The sequence below is a fragment of the Haemorhous mexicanus genome, chromosome 4 (genome assembly GCF_027477595.1).
Source record: "Haemorhous mexicanus isolate bHaeMex1 chromosome 4, bHaeMex1.pri, whole genome shotgun sequence".
In the NCBI taxonomy this organism is placed as follows: Eukaryota; Metazoa; Chordata; class Aves; order Passeriformes; family Fringillidae; genus Haemorhous; species Haemorhous mexicanus.
The window spans coordinates 13,313,579-13,340,333 of NC_082344.1; the positions used below are offsets into that span (position 1 = coordinate 13,313,579).

Genomic DNA, 26,755 nt, shown 5'->3' on the forward strand with positions numbered 1-26,755 from the left:
CCTCAACCAAACCACACAAACACCAATCTCAAACAAACCCCACACAGATCTGTGAGAGGATCAGAGATTTTATCAAGTGTTTTCTGTGTCAAAAGTAATGAGACAACTCATCACAAGGAAAGTATCCCTAACGGTCCATTAACATTAATGGGCTCCAAATCCTTGCTCAGAGAAGAGATTATACAGCTTCTGGACAGCTGGACAGCATCACCTTTAATATTCAGTAACAACTGAAAGGGAAAGGTTAGGAGGAATGGAATGAATCATTGTTATGTCTTTGTAAATCAGTGTGTCCTAGACTTTTTTTTTTTTTTTTTTTTTTTTTTTTTTTTTTTTGGTGCTTTGTGTGTAATAGTTAGTTTCTCTTCTCAGGAAAGAAAAAGTATCAGAGCTAGGAAAGGTGAGGGTAAAGGGAACCCAGATGTGCAATGAAATGGCTTCTGCACCAGGAAAAATTAAGCAGTACCGACTCAGTAAAAACTATGACAAAGTTGTGTAAAGTTGGGAATGGGAATTATGAGTAGGAGGCAATTGTTCACAGTTTCTTTGAAGATGGGAGCTGAAATATATCAAGGGAATATATCAGGTTTAAAAGGAAGTGGGTTTTCATGTCATGTGTAGTAAGGTGTGGACCTTACTGCCACAGGATGGTAGTAAAGGTCAAAAATATAAAGGCACTCAAAGAAACAGAAATTCAGAGAATAGTGTGTCAGAGGGTGGGTCAGCAGAGGCTGTGGAAGCAGCCTCTGTCTTGGGATGCCCCAGAAGCTGGAGCAGTACATCAGACTTTGTGGATACATTAGCCCTCTTTCAAAATTTGTGATTTTATTTTTCCCTGGAAAGTCACCCTTGAGTTTTGCTACTCTTCCTGGGAATGCTAGTGCATGGTCCTGTTTAATTGCGTCAGATCACGTAGGCATCTTACTGTGTACATGTTGGGCTCTCCTGACTGCATGAGGGCTAACTGACACACCCATCTTCCCTGGAAGCCCCAAGGATATCCTGCTTGATTTCTTTTTTTTCTTCTGTGAACTTGGCGCCAAGCAGTTCCAAGGCATGAAGGTTGTGCGTCGCCGGGCCCAGGAATGGGGTGGGCACTGAGGCACAGGGAAGCTCTTAAGGATCTCATCTCTTAAGTGTGGTCAAAAAATTACATATTTGGCAGGAAACTTTTCTTCCCCACTCCTACTAGTGCGTACATTTACTTCTGTTCTTCAGTTCTGCAGGGGACAGGGCCGAGAGCTGCTTGTCCTTTCTCCCACTGCCACTTTCCCAGAAAGTACAAAAAGTACATTTCTGGTAGGTCCATTGAGGCACTTCTCTGTTCTTGCTGTTGAAGCCCCGCATTAGGGGAATTAAGAAACATTAGTAGGTGCCTCAAAGAGGCTCCTTCAAGCTCTTGAATTTCCTAAATGATAGAAAATTGTTAATGTTTTATATTTAGGCATGTAGAAAATAATCTACTTTTTTAGTAGCTTTTGCATCCAAGTACTGTTGTATATGAAAGGAAAAAGGAAGTGACTCTAGAATACAAATAAATAGGAAGTGCATAGGAATTATACAAACAAGGGTATTTAAGTAAACATTGGCTCTTTTAAGTAACAGTTTTTAGGTAACAATTAATGTAATGAATTTTACTTTTTTTCCCCCCATTTTTCTAAACCATAGGACATGGTTTAGGAATATGTGTTTCAAGAAATGTAATGTATAAAGATTTTATTAATTATAAACATCTCTACACTATTATTTATCTGATCTGAGTGCATCAATTTATTTTTATGTGTGTGATCCCTCAATACAGTCTGTTTCTTTTCTTTCTTCTGCTAACTAGTTTGATAAATAGGTCAGCCACAACCCTTCATAATAACTTTTTTTAGGCTATCCTACCTTTTCAGGTAGGTTGAGTTGAAGAATTTTCATACGCCTAGATTTCTTCCAACCACATGGGTGTGGTGGGATTTAATTTCTGAGCCTGTTTAGATACCATGGGAGTTCAATGCAAGTGCTGCTATTTCTATTTCCATAATGTCAGTGTCGAGTAAATCACTTGTACTTGATGTTCACAGAACTGGAAGCAGGAGGGCTGTTCCTGGGCTGTTCATCTCTTATTTCCCAGGATAATGCTGAGAAGCAGAAGCTGAGTGAAGCTACTTTGTAGTGCATAGCTGGCCTGTAAGGCTGACAGGAGCAGGAGCGTTGGATAATAAAATGTTCATTTAAACAATTTAAACATTTAATCAGCATCCATTCTTGGGATGTGCAAATTGGAATGTACGATGAGTTGCAAGTAAGCCTTGATAATTGGGAAATAGTTTGCTTAATTATGTTGTTCTTAGTCAATGTCATTAAAACAATAAAAAAGCCAAATGATTGTTTAATGTTTGATGATGTTGATATTTTCTAGTCTCCCAGATAATTGAATAGTCTGGATATATGTATTTGGAAGGCAAAAAGAAGGTACATGGATAGGAAGTGGATAAGAATTATAAAGATAAGGTTATTAAAAAAAAAAAAAGAAAACCACAGTGCAACACCTCCTCTCCCCCCCACCCCAAAAGAAATCCATACTAAGCCAAAACAAAACAAGGAAAGGGAACCAAAACCAACCCCTTCATTTATTGTAAGAAATAAAAAATTAGGGTGTGTAATCAGGGGGCTTAGTGAAACATGTTACCTGTTGTACCTTTGCATTATTTTTCTAGTTGTAAAGAATCTTCCATTGCCAAAACAGCAGTTTTCCTGTCAATTTTCAGATATTGAGAGTGGCCAGGTCTTGCCTGGTAACTAATCTCAAATGTTGAAATTACCTTGGTCAAAAAGGAATGAATACTTGCAAGTGCTGACTCAGGTTGCCATGTTCAAGCAATAACCTATGGGGTTTTGCCTGCTCTTGATTAAAACAACAGATTTGTGTTTTTAGCTGTTTTACTGCAGCTGTCAACATATTTGTTCTTTCTGTGGCCAGAAAGCAGGTTAAATAAGTCTTTAAATAAGGCAGAACCTCTGTTTCCAAGGCTTACTTAAAAAATTGATTGCAGTTTGAAACTATAAAGATTGATATATGTGTAAATACCCTGAAACAAACGTTAACACCCAGATGTTCTCATGTCCAAATTAACAAATTTGAACTAAAACCTGAATTCTTTCCATCCTCTGTTAATAATTTTTTTTCTTATTATTGAAGAACTATTTCTTCACTATATAAAGAAATCTTTGCTTCGGTGTTTGCAGATGCTGTGAAGCCACCAGTTAGTTCTTTACAACCATCTACTGAGTTACCCTTGCCCATCAACACTTCACCGCCTTCCATGCAAGCAGAATCTTCCCTTCCTTCTCCTTATCAGCTTATTAATGTCCCCCCTCTGGAGTCTTCCTCTGGTCAAGAAGATCCTCAAGACTACTTACTGCTAATAAACTGTCAAAGTAAAAAACCTGAACCTATGAGGTAAGTGACTTTTGTTTCTTAATAACACTTATTTAAATTACAGGCCAAGAATGTTTGTGCTGAATGCATTTTTTTACTACTGAGACACTGAGCATTTGGATACACATATCTACACAGAGAAGCTGCCTGTAACTTTTCAATTTTTTTTGTTCCATGCATTAAACCTTTTGCTGCAATAGTAAGTTGTTTGATCAGTGTTATATTGCATTCTCCAAAAGCGTTGACAGCAATTGCCAACATGAGGTATCACAGTGATGCCGCAATCCAGGCATTCCATTGGAGCTTGGATTGATGCATGGCGCAAAGTATGCTTTCTTTAGCCACAATCTGGTGTGCTTAGTCCAGCTTAGTACTAGAAAAAGCTGGAGGAATTTAGCCTTTCTCCCTCCTGGCATTTGGCTCCCCAGTTTTGCCAGTTAAAGCTTTCATGGAAGGGGTTTAGGAAACATGCTGATTTTATAATCACCTGCCAGGTTACCACATGACTAAGTACAGTGATCTTCAGGTGGCATTTGTTTACTATTACTAGCATGGTTCAGACTCTCAAAACAAGAAAAAAACCCAATTATTTTATGATAACTAAGAATGCAGAGGTTGAAACCACTCAGTTTCCATATCCTGAATTTCAGCTTTTTCCTAATAACAGATACTTAAAAGGAAACTCAAATAAGCTTTATTTTTTACTGAAAAAAGAGTACCTACACAATCAGTTCTCTAGAGAATTGTGCAATAGGAAACTGGAAGAAAAAATTTAGAACTTCACAGAATTAAATTTCTATTTATTTCTCCAGCTGCTACTTCTAACTTAAATAAATCCACAGCACCTCCTGCATAGGAGGATATGATATTCATAGTAGCTACCTGGGAAATATCACTCTGGTTTTCCAGAATTTATCATGCTGGCCTTTCCTAGAGGAGGCTGCCCAGGGACATACTGGAGTCTCTGCCCTCTTTTAAAAAAACTATTTAAAAGAACCAAAAATGAACTTCACTGGACATGCTCCTGAGGAGCTTTTCCTGATTTTGAAGGGCTTGCTTAGAGGTATTGGAAAAGCTGAGAAGATAAAATCCAGAGGTCCCTTCTGACCTTAAACGTTCTGTAGGAGAACCTTATAAATCCCTCTGGGAAGCTTCTTTTCTGCAGTAATTTCAAATAAAATCTGCTGAGATATTTACAGAAAAATTAACAAAGCACCATATTATTTTTGTAATTACAGACAAGTACATGGAAGGTTGAGGAAAGCTTCCTTTGAGAGTGTTTTCATGACTATTTCACATGCTTCCTTAGGGCCATACCTTTTAGTGGAAGTGCCTTCTGCATCAACACCTTGATGCTCTGCCAGTTTTACCTGTACCATGTGCTCTATGCTCCCTTGGCATTTTTATCTTGCTCTGTTGTGCCTGAGTTTCCTGCTCCATTTACTGATGATTATGTAGAAAAGTATCCACCCTTTAGAGTCTTCCTTACAAAACAAGGGAATGAGCCTACACTTCCCCTAGAGTATGGAACATGCAGGTTACAGGCAACATGGAATGTCCCAGAACCTCCTGCAGGGGAAGGGGAAACCCAGTGTTGAAGATTTCAGTGTTTAGTGATGTTTAGAAGCTGATAGTGCTGAGGAGGAATGTCAGTGTTCCTGCCAAAAGCTTAGTTTGCTATCACTTCCTGAACAGCTTGGCAGAGGAATTGACTTGGATTTCAGCAATCCTGGCCTATCAGAAATGTGTCTGAGTGCCCATTTGCTTCTTCAAGGGACAGGCTCACAGCAGAGTTTTACCACCACAATGTGAAGTTGTTTTTAGGAATTATGAAGGTTGGGATGTGTAATTGACTTTCTGACCTGACTTCCACAGTTATGTGATGTGTGGGTTAAGTAGAGGCTGAGGAAACCATAGAAGGGGCCACAAAATGTGGTAAAGTATAGAGTCTGTGATTAGCCTTCAGAATTTCTCAAGGAAGTCTCTGGTGACACAGGAGAGAAGGTATTGGGGAAGGCAAAAGGTCCAGTGGTGATAAAATACCTAGTGAACTGAAAGAACGGGACAAAATCCTTGGGAGTGTAGAGATTATTTAAATAAATGATGGTTTTATAGGAATATCTGAAGCCATTGACATTATGATCACTTGGAGATTATATGAGTTTAGTTTATTTTCTATGACTAAAAAGCTGTGTCCTTTCATTAAAAAGGCTGTGGTGATGAAAATTCAGAATAACAGTTATGCTGGGCTTTCAGTTCCACCTGAAATGACTGCCTATGTTTTGTGTCTGGTAACGTAGGTAAGCTGCTGGATTTGGGACAGAGTATAGAGCATATAGACATTTTCCTGTGGATTGAGAGCTTTGTGTATCTCAGTAGCACATTGGTAAGATGATTAGTAAGAGTGCACTCTACCCCAATCCATATCCTTATAGGCAAAGAAAAAAAATTAAATGGCTGCACCATTTTCCTATTTTCCAGGCTTGGAACAATTTATCTGGGTATTTCTTGCAAACTTAGTGTAAACTGCAAGGCTTAATAGTTGTAATTAAACAGGCAGGTACTGTTACTTAAATGTTTTCCCTTTAGACTTAAAAATTACCAATATGCAGAGGGAACATTTTCTGTTCTGATTCTGCATGTTACTTTGCAGGTAATCTGACAACCGCTGAATTTTATTTCAAGGCTTTGAGGTTCTTTTCTGGGTGAGATGAGTCACTGTGAAACATATATGTGAAACATATATGTATCTGAGTCACCTCTTTGGGATTTTTGAGAATTGTAGTGTTTCAAACCTAGAAAATAATTATTAAATGTTCCATTAAAGTGTCATAGAGTGCACCACATGCTGTTGTGAGAATGTCTTGTATGCAGCAATTGCAGCTGTAACTATCTCATGCGGTACTTTGTCTAAAATAGTTTCATGCTCTGATCACTGCTGACTTAAGAAAGAGCATTGTTTCACTGTAGCATTTAGGGATATTTAAGGTTGTATTTGGATCCTAGATAAGAAAATGCAGCCAAACATTCCCTTATTGTTCTGGCTTATTCAGTAGGTGTATTGAAATACTAAATGCTGTCTTCCTCATCTTTCCTATTGTGTATGAACCAGCCAAGGGCCACCTTTTCTTTCAGAAGAAGGGCAGGAATACCTGCTATTAGAAGACTTTGAAAGTAAAAAGATTCCACTTCAGTGAGTGAACAGTAGCCATTCTTGGAACACGTGTGAGAAATTATTCACAGAGCCATTAACTTGCCTGAAAATATTGTTTGATTGAGACTCATCTTGCATGGTGTTCCATGAGTTTTAACAGAAAAACTATATAACTTTTGCTTCCATTTTCTGTAAAAAGGTCTGGATATTATTTATTTTTATGTATATCCTGTTCTTTCTATGCTTGCTATTGCTGTCCCACATTGCTGGCACACAAGAGCAGTTTTGCTGCCATTTTGTTTATAATATTCTGTTTAATCAGTCATACTGATTCCTGTGATGGGAAAAGATTCAGCTGAAAAGGATGAGTGGTCAAGCCAGCCCAAATACTTTATCTGGAAAAATGAGATTATTACCCCTCAGACTAAAGCACTTGATATACCTTTTTTCTGTGTCTCTGTCAACAAGTGGTTTTTAGTACATGGAGGCTGGCTTTTTACTGAGCTCCCCTTGCCTCACTGCCCCACCTCCTCTCAGTGCATCCTAATGCCCAGTCCTTGTAGCTCAACTGGCTGGACAGTTTTCTTTTCTTGGTATATGGAAGGAAATGGCCAGTCCTAGCACTGAGTAAGGGGTAGTTTGGCCACTCACCATAATTTGCGCATATGTGTTGCACACATGTGATAACACTGAATTCATGTCATAGTCATCCTCTGCTAATAAAGTGAGGAGTTATCATTGTGTTACATCCAGCCTTGCCATTATTTTAAATGGAGGTGTAAAAACCCTTTAGTACTTATCATAATAACCATTTGTTAATGGAATATTTCAGCCAATTCATTTTTTTTATTGACCTGTACTAAAGGGAAGAAATAAAATTCCTGAAGTACAGAAGTCATAAAAAAAACCAAAAAAACAACAACAACAACAACAACAACAAAAAAACAACAGGAGTAGAACCTGCTCCTGTCTAGTATGCACTGTACACTTTCAGAATTATATATAGTGTTCTTATCATGATCAGTGGTTAATGCTGACTTTTAAAATAGTTAAAATTCTGAGGCTGAATTCTCTGGCTTCATTTTGGCATAGACTGCTTTCTTTGTTTCACATTTTCTTTCTTCAAACTTTCAGTTGTGCAAAATCAGGTTGCTTACAACCCATTCATATTTTGAAAACTATTTCAGTAGACTAAGATGTTGATTCCAAAAGATTGCTTTCAAAATTGTGAATTAAATCAGAAATGCTCTCTTGTAATAAGAAATGTAAGCTGTTGACATCAGCTAAGCCAATGACAGACCTGGCTGTCTCATGTATCCTGGTTTTTGAAAGCCTTCTGTTTGCACAAGTGCTTGAGGTCAAGAAAGAATAAGCATCATTCACTTAGACCCAGAAAAACTCCTATATTTAGAAGGATAGCATTTGTTTCTTGCATTTCATGGGTAATCCTTAGGCTTTGGCATTGTAAATATGCTGTTGTTTATTTTGAGCTTTGGTTATATATTCCTGCATGTTTTTGTAACATAAATGTAGTGTTTATGTTTTATTCCTGTAGTTTTAGATTTTTTTTTTTCCTTTTAAAGTATATCCTAGTGAACTGAAACTAACACCTTTGGTTCTGCAATTGATTTTCAGTGTCCAACTTCTGTAGACTGCCCCCTTTATTTTTATAGTATAAAATTCAAAGATCCAAATCCTTGCCATATTTGAAAAATGCTTGACTCTTTCTGGGATTTTGGACTAAATGGATATCATAGAACCAGGAGAGTACATCTAGAAAGTGAGTAACTCCTGAATCAATCCTTTTTATAAAGAGGAAGGGCTGCAGCAGGGCCTGAGCTCAGTGTTCACAATCTATTATGCACTCTGTAGCCTCATGTGCTTCCTTCAGTCCTATGTGCTCTATATTTTGCAAGTATTTTAAACTTCTAATGGTTCATACTTGAATTTTTGAAGCTCTGAGGCAAAGAGCTCTGAGGCAACTGTTAAGAAACGAGAAATATATATTCGTGGTCAGCGTCATGAGGAATGTAGGAAGTTTTACTTCCTTGGTTATGTGAAGAATAAATAATGAGAAAACTATCTTCTTTTTGGGGGGGGGGGTCGACTAAACTAAATGCAGATTAAAGTTCAGAGTTACCTAGAAACCTGTTTTGACCAGTGGCAGAACTGAAATCTGTATTTAAGACAGTAATCACAGCAAAATTACTATACTTTTTAAATGGATATTAGAAAAGGTATAGTAAACAATAAGCTGATAGAAAAAGGTGATGAAATTGAAATGAGAGCTGTCATAAGCCTCTTGTCCTGGTGGAAGATTCTATCTTTGCTGTTAAACAGAGCAAAACCAGTTGGTGAGGTGAATGACATACCTCTTCAGTGCAGGTGTCCATTCAAAGCAGATCATTTTGGTTCCCCTGATAGCTGGCAGAGAGGCACTTTGGGGGTTATTAGTTTGGTTTAGATGGATATCTAAGAAGAACAGATTGTGTGTCACACAGTCTCCATTTGTCTGATGACTGGAGAAGGAACCTAAATTAATGGCTTAACTGGATTCCTTTTTCCTCAGGTTGCCAGAACGCTGGAAGATAAATCCAGCTGACCCTTAAATTTTTGTACAAACTTACTGACGAATTAAATGAGAATAATAAATATTGCTTGTGATCCTGTTGAATAAGGGGGAAAATGCTTCTTATGGTAGTGGGTGTACTTTATGTATTTTATTCCTCAAACCTTTTGGAACTGTGTGGCCCAATTGCTTAATAGAGCTTACTAAGAGTTGTATTGCAGGTATTCATTGATACACATGCATGCTGAAATGTTTAAATATTCAGGTATAAATTAACACAATGGTACGCTGTTGAGGTAATTAAAATAGGAAATATGGTATGTTTGATCAAAAAGTGTATGGCCTTCCTTAACTGCACCACTAACATCTCCAGTGTTAGTATTTTGCTGCTGTTTTGACTTTCATTTAAGCAAGGAAGCCAGACTGATAACAGAATTTCTCTGCCTGGAGCACAGTAAATGGAGAGGTTTAGAAAGGAAATCAAATTGTTGTAATGTGGTTACTTTCCATGTAAGTTTACTGGTAGTGGTTAGTACCAGTACTAATGAGTGCCGTTCTCATAAAAGAATTTCCTAATCTAACACCACCACCTTCATTTGCATGCAAGACAAAAGTTCTCTGTTGTACATGCAACCTATGGATTTTTTTTCCCCTCAAAGAACATACTATTTTCCTCCTATTTATGATTTTATCACTTATTTCTCTTTTCCTTGTATATTTCAAATGGGTTTTATATGGTCAGTATAACTTCAGGCACACATTTAGGGGGGTTGCAAGCAGTTATATTTTTTCTCTTAACATTTTTTTCATAATGATTATAATGAGCAAGTACTCTAAGTCCAATAATTGAGCATCTTATTTTTACCTTTAACAGTGCCAATAAAGTGTTGCTAGTTTGCAGCATAGGTTAAAAAAAATGAATAAAAAACTCCAGCCCCCAAACTTGGCTTCAAACTGGCATACTGAAAATCACTTGCTTTATGAAATATCAACCTGTTGTTAAGCTGTTGGTAAAGCTCCACAGTAATGCTATATATTTCACATGAATGAATTTGTATGAGTGTAGTTACTTAGGATGCCTAGGTACTCCTGTTTGTTTAATAATTGAGTTCCTGCATCTCATTTTAAAAAATGAAAATAAAAAAATTGGAAGACACTGTTAGACTTTTCAGTTGGTTACATGATAAACATTGCGTTTATGATTTGCAATGTTTGTTTTTCTCTGTGTGTTCATCAACATTCTAATCTCACAATCTCACATGTAGATCTCAGGCTGACTCTTCAAAATCCAGCTCTTCAGAAACAGACTGCAATGACAACCTGCCCTCCCACAAAAACCCTGTTGCATCAGGGAGCAAGCATGCTGTGAACGGCTTCTTCCCGCAGCAGTGCGTCTACGATTCCCCGCCTTCCCGCTCCGCGCTGACACTGGCAGACTCCAGCCTCTACAACCTGCCTAGGAGTTACTCCCAGGATGTTTTGCCCAAGGCAGCGTCTCCATCTGGAACTGATGCCGAAGGAGAGCAACATGTTTTCAATACCCCGTCAGCAACGTCATTAGACGCACAGATGAGGCACATCTCCATTAGCTATGACATTCCCCCCACACCCGGAGGTACTTATCAGATCCCACGAACTTTTCCGGAGGGAATGTTGTCTCAGACTTCAAAACTGGAGACTATTCCAGACATCCCTCCACCTCGGCCACCCAAACCTCACCAGGCAGCAGATCGATCTCCTGTGGAAACCTGTAGCATCAGCCGCACTGCTTCAGACACAGACAGCAATTACTGCATCCCCACTGGAGGAGTGCTGCCCTCACGCAGTAACACCATTTCAACGGGAGATCTGAATGTCTTCCGGAAAGGTCAGCATTCCATGTGTTATCCTGCAGAATTTTTGTCTTGAGTTATGTGGTCTGAATGATACAAATGGAATAATGTGAGGGGCGTTTCTAGCCTGTAGGAACAAGTGTTTAGCCCCTCACAAACTGGTCTGTTTTACTATGTTTGAAATATATTAGGAAGAGGAACAGAGATTTTTAAAGGAAACCATCAAAACAGCAAAGCACAGAACATCCATAAGGGATGTATATGGTACTGTGGCATTCAGCCTTGAATATTTGAAGATCTAGACATATTTATTTGGAAATAAGCTCATATAACTGAATTCAATACTACCATTTTCAGTCTTTCAGAATGACCAAAGTGAGCTTAGTGAAGTGTGGTACAATCTGCAGAAGCTGAAATTGTTTCATGAAGATCAGAGGGATATGGTGTCTACCCAGAGCTTTGAGATCAACCCTGATTTGATGATCATTGCCACCAGCCTTTCTTTCTGTCCATGTGATAGATATGCTTACTGCAGTCTTTTAGTAAAATTAAAGTTGTTCCTTGTGGCCACCTAAATGTTGCTACTCCAGATGTGCTGTCATGTGTATTATCTTGTTAACCATTTTTGGGCTGAGGGTTTCACTTTCTTTCAGATTTCTGAAGCAGGTGGGTATTACAGTGTTGTTTTTAAAGTGAAATTTTTTATTTGTGTAAGTCAATATTTATGTTACAGATGATTTTAAAGGAGAATTATTTGAAATGAGGGATGAATACAAGGATTTTAGAGGAGGCAGTATGCAGAATAGATGAGATCATACAGATACTCAGATACTATTGTCCTATTTGTCATTAATTTTGTAGACTGAGCATAAAATATTGGTGGTTGTTAGTGTTTTAAAATTACAAACAAACACTATGAAAGACCCTTTTTTGCTTTGATTATTTTCCCTTGTGTAGTATTTTCTCCCAAGTAAAACCACCACACTCATTTTGCTAAGTTTATAGGTGAGTATTCCTATACTGAATCTGAGATTTTCTGCCTCAAGAAAATTAGTCATTCTGAAAACATTGTTTAAATTTGGTACTTAAGAGCAGAATTGTTTATCTTTCCTCTGTGTTGAAAATCTTAAAAAACTTCAAAGGTTTTTTTTCAGGGCAAGGTGGGGATCAATTCCAGAGTTTATCCAGTTTCTGTGCTGGCATCAGGAGGAGGGGCATCCCTGCCACAGGGTAAAGGAGCCTGCTGCATGCATGGATGAGCAGCACCTGGGAGCCAGGGGTCTCACAAAGACCCCTGTCCAGCAAAGAACCAGCCACAGAGCTGAGGACCTGCTTAGTGGTGACTGCCAAGAGCCAGGACTTCAAAAAGGGAGAAATCTTTGGTTTTGCAGCAGTCCAGTCCAGCTGAAAGCCCCTGGAGACCACACTGGGGAGCTGAGAGAAGGGATTCACCTGTTCCTGCAACCGATGGGATCCTGTTGAATCAGCACTTTCCAAGCAAAGTGTCAGTCAGAAAACCTTTTTCCAGATGTTAAACTACATCTGTTGTTTGTTTATTTTAGACTAGGTTTTTCATGAGGGCCCAGATTCTCACTCATTGCACTAAGTTCTTACACATGCTCAATTAAAAGATAGACTCTGCTGCTTCTTTAAAAGCAAAAATTCATTTCTCTTTTCTTGCCATGATAAAATGCCACTGTGAGTGCTTCAAGTTGTAACTGATGAGTGCTAAGGTTGTTTGTGAACACAGTCCTTTCAAATATAGATATATCTAAGTGCCACACCTTCAAGAGGTGTGTTTGTGTACTCTCAGCAGACAGTAAATAACAATAGACTCTGGATGCCTGTGCCAAGTGACTGGAACAGGGGTGATAAATAGCCACTTTCTCTTCTTTTTTCCTTAGAAATTAGTTCTCAAGACTGTTATGATATCCCACGAACGTTTCTGAATGACAGATCTAATTCATTGGAGGGCTTCCATAACCACTTTGTAAGTATGACTTGATCTGATGAGAGGCAACAGTGACAGTGCTTGAATGCTCTTTGTTCCTGTGTAAGAAACCAAGCTGTGCAGTGTTTGTCATTTTTCACTTTCAATAGACTACATTCATCTGAGTAGATTAGGTTAAAAGACTCATATGATTCACAGCTGATTGCATAACTTGTTTTGTTAAAGGAAATATATGTTAATTCTAGAAAAACAGAAGCATGTTGACAGTGGGAAGTGTTTCAAGTGAAGAACTAGATGAAAATTATGTCCCAATGAATCCCAACTCTCCTCCACGACAGCATTCCAGCAGCTTCACTGAACCCATCCAGGAAACAAACTATGTACCAATGATACCTGGCACGTTTGATTTTCCATTGTTTGGAAAGCAAGTCCCTCCTCCTGCTCACATGGGTTTCAGGTCCAGCCCAAAGACCCCTCCCAGACGGTCGGTACCTGCTGCAGAATGTGAGCCACCGCCAGTAGATCGGAACCTCAAACCAGACAGAAAAGGTGAGGAAAACCTCCAAGAAAACCTAATTTTTATCGCCTAAGAAAATAACATAGCTCTCTCAACTTCTGCTTAGAGGAAAATTATCATGTTTTTAGAAATTATTTTAGAAATAATTTTTGTCCTATGAGATAAACAAATCACAGAGGAGCCCTGGCATTATTTTTAACATTATTAAAACACTGCAATAACAATGCCAAATAAAAGCTTCCGTTTAGATTTTATTGCCATACCTACTAATGAAAAAATGACACTGAATTCCTAAGATTCATATGTGTGTCCTTGTATATAGAAGGCACTTGTGATGCAGAGTTAGAACTCAAGGCATTGGGTGGAACACAGACTTATAGCCATAGCAATGCTTGGTACAGGATCAACACACATAATCATTTTAGAGGGCCCCTTTGAATCTATCCTAAAAAATTAATCTCTAAAATCTGGCACATAACATGTTTATTTTTCCTTGAAATAAGGATTATTTGGGTGACCAGAGTTCTTAAGAAACCAAGATGATTGGGTTGCAATGTGTCTATAAGAGATACTTGTATAGAGAATCACTAATAAATAGCCTGGATTTTCCAGTTTATCTAAAATGTTTTATCAACCATCTTACTAAAAATACAGGCAAATGCTTAAAGAACTTGTTTCCCTACTAAGTTTTTGAGACAAGATAACTGACTTGTAGAAGAGGGAACTAAAGAACGTCAGGTCACATCACATGTCTGTCCATTTTGCATTTGAGTAAGTCCTATTTTTAATCTTATGTACTTGAAAATATTAGTATTTACACTGACAATGGCTGACTTAATTTTGGGAAAGTGTAATGGCTAATATTCAGATGATCCAAAATATGTACTTATTAAACCTTTAAATTAGTATTTTTACCACTAAGTGAAAACCGTCTGTAATTAAGGGAAGTAGAGAGTGTCACTCTGATAGATAAGCTGTGTGCTATGGAAAGCATTATGTCTCATTCCACCTGTCCGTCTTCAAAAATTGGGGCATGGCCTTTTTTAAGACTTTTGGCCCTCTGCTTGTGTCTAATTGTTTCTGTGTTATCAGACAGCAGTTTTGTTTGGTTCTTAAGAAATACTGGACAGGAAGAGATTGATGAAAGTTGATACTGGAAAACATTCTCAGAATAAACTGAACTAATTTAAAATATTTTTCCAGACTGGCCAGTTTGTGTATTTTATGGATAAAATGTTTGACCTTCAAAAGTCATAAATGTATGTGTTGAAAAGCATCTCACTTTTGCTGTTGGCAGCACAAAGCTGCCACACAGATGTTTGCTGAGGCAGCATCATTGTTCTTGGATTTCTCTTTTTGGAACAGAATTAGTGTTTCACATTTAGAGAGTGGCATGTCAGGCTCCTGCTTTGCTCCCATCCTCAAATACCCTATAGCTAGAAAGATGTAGCTAACACCAGGGGAAGGACTTTAAGATGTGTTAACATACCTCTTAATGAATGTAGAGTTACTGGATGAAATTTTTGCCTGTAGACTTTTGTAAAATGTTATCAAATAAAATAATAGGATTGTTTAATGTAATTTAGAAACTAAAGTGATTTTAAAGTAAAACTATCCTTAAAAGTAAATATGATATAGTGTTTAGGGGCTGAAAAAAGTTTTGTGAATATCTTGAGCTGCCAAGCATGGTAATGATTCTGATTTACAGCTGAGGGTTTTATCTTAGTAGCACACACACAGAGACTGCCTCACTCAAATTTTATCAAATGCACCACTGCAAGTTTTCCATTGTTGTGAAGAACAGATCTGATGACACATTGGAATGGTGATATATTCCCATTTCAGTAATTGAGATCTCTACACAAATAACTCCTTTTAGATATACCTTTGGGTTCCTTTAAATGATGTAAAGCCCTTGTTTAAGTGGACCTTTACCTAACTAAAAAAATGGTGTGCTTTATATTTTTCTGTGTTGCTTTTTCAGTTTCAAGTTCTTGTAGCAGCTTCTATTATCAGGTTGTTTCTGTTTATTTAAATGTACTGCAATGCTCTTCTGCTACAAATTAGTGCAAAGGAAGTGTCAAGTAGGTCTGTGTGTTCAAGAAATCTTTGGCAGACACAGAAGGGGAGGAAATGGAACATAAATTATTTATCTTCAGGCTTTTGCTCCTATAAATGTTGAGGGGATTTAATATGCCATTGGTTCAAGAATGTCTGTTGAAGACCACTGGTGCTTCTCCAAAAGATGGTCTCTAAAATACTGCAGAGATGAGGTGTGTTGGGGGTAAGGTGTTAAAAGGGCACATTTCATGTTCTGTCAGAAGAAACTGCTCTGTCTTTTTTTTTATTGGTTACAGATTGCTGCAAAAACAGTGTTTGCACTGCCTCCAAGCTTTTTGGAAGCTGTTAGAAATACCATCAACACCTTTCACATGAGCTTTAGCTTTAGGTCAGTCATGTTTCTGTGGGCCAGAGGTTTGTTATATCCAGGGCTAAAAATACATTTGACAAAGGGATAATGCAGTGAAACCAGCACATAAAGGAAGGATACACTGCTTTTTGTTGTCATATATATGTGTTTAGCATCTCTTTCCCTTTATAATAAGGGCTTGCCGCTTGCAGCCTTAGACTCTTTGATCTCTGTTTCTTTTTCCACTGATCTCTAGGAGATCTTTGTTTCAGAAAGTGGGTTAAAAAATAACAATGAATAAAAGTATCTATAGCCTTAAGATTACAATACAGATTTGTGTAGTTTCATTTCTCTGGCTCACAGCTGCTTCTGTAATTACGGGGAGGTTCCAGTACTTTCTGGAAATCTTGAAAGGAATTTCAAAACAATGTTGTTTCTCTGCCCCAATAACTTGAATCAAAACACTTTACTTGTTCTTTAGAGAAGAATACCAAAAGGTAAGTGATGTATTGCTTAGGACAAAATGGAGACTGTTTGGCAGGTCCTTTTCTGCATTCACCTGTAATTGAAATTCAAAAATAGTGACAAAATAATTTTTAAGTTTGTTTTTTTTCAGAGTGCTCTTTCTTTAGTTATGGAGGACCATTTGCTATATTTATTTTTGTATTTCTGCTTTTTGGCTGCATTAGCTTGCCACAATTGCATGTAGTCCTGATGCTAAATTGGAAGTGTGTTTACTGGTAAAAGGCTTCAGGCAGAAAAAATACTGCATCCCCCCATGCAGATGGGTCTTGCTCTCTGAATTATTCAAAGACAGTGACTGGTTCTGCCACAGAGCAAAAGTGATACTTGTTGTGGTGGTGACATACCTTCTTCAAAATACTGTTTGTCCTAGAAGGAGCAGTAGATTTAAAGGTGCCCAACGCTGTGAGGTGAAGGAGGACTCCCTAGACAGATTAGGCAGCAAAGAACAACCAGGTTCTCTTTTCAAGCAAAAAGTTTGTGGTCAAAAATAAAGTTAAAAAGATGTGAATTGTTTTTTATGGGTCAGGAGGAAGCATTTGAGTGGTGCAGCATTTGAGAGATGGGGGTCTCTGTGAACCTCTGGGCATGACAGTGACCCTCTCCTGCCCTGGGATTTGTTTCCATGGCTTGAACAGAGGGGTATCTAGTCTTAAATCAAGACTTTTTTTTTTTTTTTTTTACGTTAACAGTTTAGGAGCTGTCCAGAGCAAGTCCTTATGGCTATGTAATATTGTCCCATTTGTAAGGTTGAAATCTCTTAAGAAATATGTGCTTGTCATCTTGACTGATAAAATGCAGTTTTTCAATATCTGAATCAAAGTGCAAAGTCAACAATGGAATTGGAGATGATGGAGTTTACTTTCTCAAAATCTCAGCTTGATTCCCAGCTTACATTTAATTGGTAACTTCTTTTTTCTGTGTTAAAGCACATTTCTATCAAAGTGGGTTTTTTAAGATTCTGAAAAGAAATATATGAACAGTGGGCATATGGCTGAACTAACAATGGCCATGATAAAATGAAAGTCAAAAGTTAAATCTTATTCATTTGTATATAGTATATGATTATAATGTATGAATGAATTAATATAAATATCATTTTTGTAAAGTTTTTGATCAATAATACTTAAAAGCACTTTCTGAGAGAGCTCCATTTAGCTCAGGTCATAATTCCAGGTCATGGGGAGCTGAGATAGAACAATGCCTTCAGGATCATTCAGCAAATTGCTGACAGAGACAATACAGAATTTAGAATTCCCAGCTTATGACATGGTACTGGACTTTGCTTCTTTTGTCTTGAATAGAAACTTTATTTGTCCAAATATTGTTAGGATTTAATTGCATTCAAGATTATTTTGAACAATATTTTCTGTCCTAGTTTTGGATTGGGTGGCACAGATTATTTTGCTGATAGCAAAAATAACCAATAGTTATTGTGGTGCTTGGGTTGTTTGGGTTTTTTTTTTTTTTGGGGGGGGGGGGGTTGTTTTTGGTGGGTTTTTTTTTTTTGGTTTTTGATGGCTTATATTTCAACAAAAATATATCAGCATTTAATCTGAGAGGCTTTTTACAACCTTATATTTCTACAAAAATATATCAGCATTTAATCTGAGAGGGTTTTTACAACTTAAGTCCACATGATTGCCTTTAAAGAGACTGCTGCTTAGCCCTGGTAATTTTCAGCCCAGCATGTGGTAAACTTGGATTTAAAGACAATGAGTGATGACACATTTATTTTCAAGCCAAGAAAATACCCAGCTGCAGCTTGAAAACAAGAAAACAAACAAAAGAAACCAAGAGAGAGCAGGAAAATTCTCATGGAGTTGGAAATCATGATTAAAAATGTTTAATTGTTTATCATTTTTAAGAATGTTTTAAAAATTATCTGGTCACTTTTGTCTTTTTTTTTTTTTTCTCATTTAAAATGTTAAAAGACATAATCTGTGTGGTTAAACCACAAATATGTGGATTGCTTCTAAAAATGTGGCTATATCTTTGCCACCACTCCTCTTAAGCATCTCCCAACTGGATTAACTTCACAAAGAATTCCAGTTTTCTTTATAAAAGTGCTGAGGCCTACTTTGAAAAGGTAATTGTGTACAGAGCGTTCCTGTGTCAGGAAGCACCTGCCACATTCTGGTCCCCATAGGATTCACTGTGATGCTTCTGGATGACTGGAATAATGATCCATTGTTGCAGTGTAGCATGGTGCTCTACAAATCCCAGGCAAAGTAGGTAATTGTTAAGGAAATTAATAACCCATGTTAATCATGAAGGTAGCTATAAATAGCCTGATGAACAGTTTCCTTGTTAGACACTCAAACATGTAAATATTTAAGTTAGACACTGGGAACATATTGCATGTCCTGATACAGCAGGAGCACCACACCATCCTTAAATAAAACTTCAGAGAAACACTGACAGTATTTGTGACGACGGGAACTGACAATTTTTTAAAAATAATAATAATTAGGAACTGGCAACATTTCAGTATTCTACACTGTCATCATTGTCTTGCATGTTCTTTAAAAAAGGTTCAGTTATGTTCTGAGGGTTTAGGACAAGGAGGCATTGAAAATATGAGAATGGTGATTTCTGTCTGCAGCAAGAACTGAACTAAAGATTGTTGAAACTTTTGTGATGACTTTTATGAACAGAAGTATTGTTCATTTTGCTTTTGAGAAATCCATGCATTTTATCTTCTGTTCTCTTTTGGAGAGAGAATACACCCCTTGTTCATTCCATTTAGGAATTTTAAAAAATTAAGCTTTTGGGGGAAAAGCAAATTATGTTTTGGTGCTTCTTTAGAGTTCATAAAACAAGTTGAGTACAAATTTATTGATTTTTTTTTTTCTTCGTTGATCTTCCACAAGTTCCCATTTAGCTGAAAATTAGACTTCCTCCATGCCTGTACTAAATTACTTGTACAAGTCTAGTTTTTCACTTAATGGCTTCAAATAACTCCTTGCTGTGATGTACCAGTTGTTTACTTGCAGCTGTGATTTGTCTTTTAAAACTTTGAAACAACAAATAGTTTCAATAAAGATTTCATTTGGATGGCTGTATCACAGCTGCAGGGATTGGGATTTGTTGGACACAATGGTTGTAAAAAAATTAAACATGCCAGTTTTCTAAAGCTAAACTGCAGTACTTACTCTGCTACTAGTGCTGGGGATGATTAAGTTTAGGGATTAGGGCTAGAGATTTTTTTTTTTTTTTTTTTTTAGGTAATTTTAAACTCCAAAGATATGAGGTAGAGCAGGAACAAGAGACCATGGGTAATAATGCCCTATTTTTAGTTATCTTCATAAAATTTTTCTCTTCTTTGCTGTGCCCTTCTCACTTTTTTCAAGAAAACATAATTTTTAATGCACTTATTGTCATGCCATTCCATTACTTTTTAATAGGCCTAATCTTAATCTTTAGTTTTCCACTGAATAATTTAAATTTTGGGTTTTTTTTCTGTGTTTTGTTTTTGAAGTCTTTTGGACTTTGCAAATATTAGTGCAGCATTAAACCGTACTAAACATCAATAAACACTCCAGAACATTGTACTTAGGTTTTAAAACAGTCTTTGTTATTGAATGTTCTTAGTTCATCATGCTTTGGGGGCTTATAAAATACAGACATGTAGAGTTACTCACAAATTAGAGTAGTCAAATAGTATCCTGATGATTAATAGCTTTGGTATTCACTGAGTAATTTTATGGCATTTGCCATTCTTTGAGGAGTTTTATAGCACTTGCCAAATATTTTAGAAATACCGGTGAACATTTGCTGTCAGATCCAGTTGGACTTATTTTTTTCAATTCATTCTTAATTTCTGTAGTATTCAAATTACCAGTTCACTGTAAAAAGTTATTTTGAGGGGATAAAGATGTCTGAGAAGACTGAAGAGCAACTCTTTATGTGACTGCTTTTAATATTTCATAACATTGAATAGTAAGTTGATTTCAGTTTGTTTTTATTGTCTCAAAGAGACCATAGTTATCAGCCTCCATATCTTATCCCCAACCAAGCACAAAGCACATTATTGATATTCCTATTTGTTGGTGGATACTAGTATGGAAATCCATTGAAATGTTGTATAACTAAATATATGTTTCTAATTGCTAGTACTTTGGCAGGAAACAGTCTTACAAAAACAGAGATGAAAAAGCGAATTCAGGTTTTTGTAGAACTCTGTGTTGAAGACCATGTACTTGGGAATCAGGGTTCACTTGGGTGAGGAAAAGGAAGAGAAGAAAAGCGGGAGTTTAGTCTGCAGAATTGAAAACCAGATAATAAAATCTTTGGGAGCAAGACAGTGAATTTCAGCCTTGTTTTTTGAGGAAAAATCTACAGTGATTCTGAGTATGGGAATTCCTGGACCTCAGTGCAAATTTCAGTTTCATCTAATTACAAAGGAAAGGGGTCAAGATAAGTAGTTTGTTGATGGAAACAAGGAACTGTGGTTAGCTATCTCGCTCTGAAAGTACTTTTGTGTGGATGCAGTGCACTTATGTGGCTGATTTCTCCTTTTGCTCACCCCCTCCTATCCCAAGCACAACACTGCTCTAGCATTCCTACATATGATCTCCTTGTCTCATAAGGATTAGTCCTGCTAGCCAGGAAACAGATAATGCATTTCTCAAATTTTCTGCTACATTAGTATATTTACCTTAAAATTTTAAGCCCTGATAAGCTAGTATTTAAATGGAAGAGTTGGCCTCTTTTGTGAGGATGTTTGAAATTTCCTGACACGAAATCCCCTTGCCAGCAAGCCATGGAGCAAGCATCCAGTCAGGAAAGAAGTGTCCTTAACAGAAATCATGTTTAGTTCTGGTGTTTCAAAGCAATAATCTGAGAACAAAATTATCTTTTCAGCATTATGTCCTCAAAACCGAAAACATTAGGACCCACCTACACTGATGCAGGAATTTACTGCAGTGGGACAACTTCCCCCTGCCCCCAATATTATATTCTAAGTGTTCTATGGAAAACAACAAGAGCCAATGCAAAAACCAAAAAGTATTTCTCAGTTTAAACCATTGTTTGAAATGAACTCAAACATGTCAAATGGACTCTTCTCCTGCTAACTTCACAGACAAAGGCAGCATTGACTTGCCCCAAATATCGGGAACAGAATTCATACATCTGAGTGCGCTCCAGTGCCACAGCCATAATCGCCTGCTCTGCCTGGCACTTGGTACAAGCAGCCATTTGTTAGAAAAATAGACTTCATTATTGATTTTTCAGCTCAGAGTGCCATGCCCTTGGACAGCCTGATAGAACATGCAGAAGCTGTGCTTCTCTCTCCTGGCTGTAGCATTTTGCATTTTACAGGTGGGGACTTGATAGAGCAGTAAAAATATCTAATTTTCACTTCTTGTTTAGTTGGTTTCACTTGACATAATTTATTTGGTTTTGGGTTTTTTTTTCCCTATGTAGGTTTGCATCCAGTGGTGTTGCAGCATTTATTTCCTTTTCAGTTTGAAAAAAAGTTAAATTGCATAAATGAAACTTTTTTTTTCCCTTTACACAGATTTATCTTTCCCAGAATAGGTGTGTAAGTTAAAAGTATTATCTTTCCTGAGATGAGGTAAATCTGGGCCTGTGGGAACCACAGGAAATGTGTTCCTCAGTATTGCTAGTGTTGGAATGCTGTATGGAGCCAGGCTCTCCATGGAGCCCTACTGTCACTACACTGATTTGAAGAACAGCCCTGTGACACTTTAGTGAGTATTTGTGGATAGAACAGATGTGGGAGACCAGCCTGCTGTACAGGTGGGAAGCGCTTTCCCCTCCATATTTTAATCAGTTTGTTGCTTTTCAGAGATACAGAGACGTGCTCCTGGGGAAAATTGTCATTTGAATGCAGTAAGGGATACTATTAAGGCCTTTCAGTGCCCTGGCTCATGTCACTTTATCTTCTTAAATGAGCAAAAACAGGGTGAAAGAATTTTGCAGTTACGCAAACAGGTAACCTTAGTTTTGTGATTTTGATCCCCCCCCTCCTCTTTTCCTTTCCCTGATGTCAGGTCTTTCCTGTTGCACAGTATAAGCCCCTCAACAGTTTAGGCCTTTGGGTTTTTTGTTTTGTAGGGAGGAAAAAGAAAACACTCTGCACAAATATTTTAATTCTCTGTGACACATCAAATGTGAAGAATTGCATTATCCTGGCTGGTTGGTAGCAGCAAGCTAGTTTGCCACAAAATTTATTGAGATTAAACAGTCTTCCAGCAGCAAGAGATGAAAACTCAGTGAGTTTTGTATGTTCTTTTCTGATGTAGAAGTATTAAAAGGGACCTGTACTTATTTATATAGCTCTTCTGAAAATCTGAGTGGTTGGTATAAGTGCTAAATTAAGTGGGAAGCAGGCAGTTACAAAATAGCCACGTTTTACAAATTGGGCTAATCCCAGTTCAGAAAGGTTGGCTGCTAGACCACGTAGCATCATTAACAGAAGGCAAAATAATGAGTTACAGCCTTGAGTTCCTTGAGCTTATCTCTGTATTATGGGTTTCAGGCACTTGAGTCTGTTTGGTTATAAGAGCAGAGGTTATTAAGTGCATGCTGCTTAAATAATTTAATTAACTCTGTTACCTCTGCTAGTTTTCTCACTGTGCTTACAATCTGTGCTTCTATGTCAGTGCAGATTAACTTGAGTTGTATTGGGCCAGATTTCTTTTAAATCAGATTATAAAACTGTGAAATACAAAATTATTATGATCAGCATCAAATTGTCCTTAATAAAAAGTGTTTGGATTTGAACTTCTAAAATTGTTACATCAGTTTGAAGATCCTGGTCTTTTTAAATAGGCAGGCTTTTATCAGAGAGTTGTAGGCAAGGACTTAAGAATATTGGATCAGCTCACAATTGAGTACATGTTGGCTCATGCTTTTGACTTGGCTCTAGTCAGGAATACTTAATGTTCTTCACAGTCTGTGTCTTTGGTCATCATTGCCCAACTGTTCACCCGTTTCATCAGCGCATTGAGCCATTTAAGGGAGCATCTGATTTTGAAATTGGAAAAGAACTGTCTGTGTAAAAAAAATTTCATGTCCTTTTCTTTTTAAGGAAGTTGCTATGCAGCTCTACTAATGAATAAATAAATTTTATCTTACCTGCATGATCCCTCAGAAGCGCTGTGTAGAAGTTAAGATACAGTACAAAACCTGTGTTTACCTTTCTTGTTGTTACTTAATTATTCCCAATATTTCAGTGATAACACTAATAGAGCACTTCATATGCAAAACCCTTGGGGTAGAGATTTGCAAACTTCTGGTGTTTGTTGCCAAGTTTGTTCTTTATGAAGCATTCTCATCCATTGCTGGGAGTACCACACCTGAGTCTGTACCAGGCCTTTTCCATTTTGTGCTGTAGGGCAGCTTTCTAACATAACCAGACTTAAACTTTTCATTTGGTTTATTCATATGGCTTCTTGGTGTACCACTTGAAGGCACTTGCCTTTTTGAATATTAAATTTATAAATATTATAGAATATATTATATTATTATATATTAATATTAATATTATACTTTGTCAGATAGACTTTAATGAAAGCTTAGGGCTATTACACATTATTGATCATGTTTATTTAAAATAGATGGCATGACCTGGAACACTTGCAGAGTTTGGTCAAGTTGGTTAAAGAATATCCTTGTTTTGGGAGAGGATTTGCGTTACTGTCTGTAGGGAGATGATTGGTATTTTGATGCCAGGGTCATTTCTGGTGGAGGTTGGATTGTGCATTGGTTGGGGGGGGGGGGGTGGGGGCGTATGCAGGCTGGAAACTTGGGAAGAAAATCCTACTGTGTCTGCAGGGTTGGAGTGGTGGGTTTTGGTACAGACAGATGGAGACCTGGGGAACAAGTTTAACAAATACACTGGTAAAAAAGATTCTTGGGGCATCTCAAGTGGGAGATACACATTAGGTAGAAGACCCCCCAAGAGCACCACAGGAGGGGAGAATCCCAAGAGTCAATTTTTCCAAAGAAATTTTGTGACTAAGGAGGATTTAATTTCTCTGAGGGTACTTCAACTTGTATCTGAAACATGACTGTTCTCTTTTCAAACATGACTGTTCTCTTTTCATACTAAATAGACCTCAGATATGTACTTTTATTTTTTTTAGTCAAACCAGTTAGTAGTAATGATTAGTTGCAATATTTGTTGATGCACTTTTTAGCCTTTTTGTACAGCTTTTACGTTTGCCTCCAGTATATTTATTACTTGTATGCAGTGTTTTCTTTATTTCTGGTTTGGTGCTTAAGCCCTTAGTGTGAGTCCCAGCTAGACTGTAAAATCTCCTTCAGCAGCTTGCTTATGCTTGTGGCATTAACCTTTCTGAAGGGGGTTGTGATGTTTATTTATAAAATTCCAATTTTCCACTTACAAATAGAATATTATTAAGAGAGTCTTCTTTTTGCCAATTAGGTCAAAGTCCTAAAATTTTAAGACCTAAGCCACATGGTTTAGAGCGAACTGATTCACAAACCATAGGTGACTTTACTACAAGAAGAAAGGGTATGTACTTTAGCACTGTATGTATATGGAGCTTTATAAAAATAAGTGAAGCAAAAATTTTAAAAAATTGTTATTTTAGAATAACTTTGGCATATTCTATTCTGCTATAGTCTGAAGTTGCCAAGCAACCAGTTTCCTTTATAAGGAATTAAAGATTTTCTGGCTTGAACAGTGCATGGAAATTTTTCTTCGATATTAACATGAATGTTCTGATGTCTTAAGTTGTGGCTGTTCATATTTTGTCTGTTTATTTAGAAGCAAGTATATAATAACTTGTAAATTGTACATAGTAACTTGTAAGTTACTTGGGACTTTTGTTAGGCAATAACCTGAAATCACAGTCCTCTTAGGTCTCAAAATGAAGCAAAATACTGATCTTCTGATCATCCACTACTACAGACATCTATTTATGCACCTTAAAGAGGTCTGCAATTAATTTGATGGGCTTTATTGAAGATGCTGAGTTGGTGCCTTACATAGTCACAAGAAGTAGAGAAAATAATGAACAACATTAAAAATCTCAGAGAAGTATCACTGATTACCTTTGGGTGTTGAAGTCCATTGCAACAGGATGAAATATTTCTGCTGTTCTTGGTGGGCTTTGGACGAAGTCCTGGCTCTGTCTGCTGCAGCAGCACCTTGCCCACTGTTTATTCCTGCCAGGTAGTCTCAGACCTTTACAGAAAACTTGAGTCAAGCTGACAAATTTTTGTGTCAGTTGTGCTTTAGTATCATCTTGCCAATGTTCAGTTCTGTTACTACATGCCTGACACTTGATCTTAGTGAACCTGCCAAGACGCAGAAAACTCATGGTGGGAAGGGGCACAAGGACAGAAAGGGCAGTTTTTATGATGACATTGCATTTTGTTTTCCAAGAACAGTTTTAGGGAGGATAAAGTCGACAGCAGTTTGACTCTGTGATTTTTTTTTCCACAAGCCTTTTTATACTTTTCTTTTTTGCTAATGTTTAGGAGGTGTGAGACATATGAGCTAGAGGAAGGGATAATGTGTTTCTTGCTAATAACCTGTTCTGTTCTGAAAATGAAATTTAAAAATTGCACTTTTTTTGAGAACAGTGTTATCTGTCATGAGTGGCACATTGCTCTGCTCAACTGTGGATCTCTGAAACGAGCCAATCTCCTCCTGCTGTTGGTTCATTTCTCACTTTTGCAGACTTAGTCTTAGCTGCAGGTTCTGCCCACTCATGGAGCTATGAAACCTCACCAGTAAGGGCACATGTATGCAGTGAGGGCAGAGTTTGCATATTAACAGCTGTCTCTGAGCCAAGAAAAGTCCCCAGAGTTGGCTCTGCTGAAACAGCCCATCAGCCCTGCCCTGGGCTTGCCAGCTCAACAAGTCATCAAGGCAGAATGAGACAGAACACAATGCTGTCACTTTCAAAATCTCTTTTCAAAACAGAATTTCTACCTATAAGTATATGCTGCAAAATTCTGAAGTTGCAATGGGTTTTTTTATTTTATATTTTAATTTTTAATTGATGTTTCCTCTCATTACCTGAAAAGATTAAAAACGTAAGTTAGTATATCATGTCTTTCTGAAAATGGAAGTGTCTCCCTTTCCTTACTATTTGAAAGATAAAGGTTTTTTCTGTATTTAGTCTGTGAAAAGCTATTAAATTTAAGTTTGTTTAGGAAAGTTCTGTGTTTTACAGTTGTCTGTTTCTTACATAGCAAAACCAGCTCCACTAGAAATAAAACCTCTGCCTGAATGGGAAGAATTACAAGCTCCAGTTAGGTCTCCTATCACCAGAAGCTTTGCACGAGAGTAAGTTTCTTTGCTTTTCCTCATTCAGATTAATCATTTTGGTGACTGGAGTGTACATCTGTATCATATTTTTAGCTTGTTT

General features: G+C 37.4%; 1 protein-coding gene across 6 annotated transcripts in view; it reads left to right on the forward strand.

Moving 5' to 3' along the window:
- Positions 1-26,755, forward strand: part of GAB1 (GRB2 associated binding protein 1) — a 99,807-nt gene that overhangs the window by 63,168 nt on the left and 9,884 nt on the right. For 4 of the 6 annotated variants that reach the window (XM_059843845.1, XM_059843846.1, XM_059843850.1 and 1 more), the window contains exons 3-8: positions 3,232-3,445; positions 10,413-11,014; positions 12,884-12,969; positions 13,176-13,479; positions 24,799-24,888; positions 26,580-26,673. In XM_059843845.1, the coding sequence (XP_059699828.1) occupies positions 3,232-3,445; positions 10,413-11,014; positions 12,884-12,969; positions 13,176-13,479; positions 24,799-24,888; positions 26,580-26,673 (1,390 nt within the window). The remainder of the gene's footprint in view (positions 1-3,231; positions 3,446-10,412; positions 11,015-12,883; positions 12,970-13,175; positions 13,480-24,798; positions 24,889-26,579; positions 26,674-26,755) is intronic. The other 2 variants (XM_059843849.1, XM_059843848.1) reach the window with 2 other exon arrangements.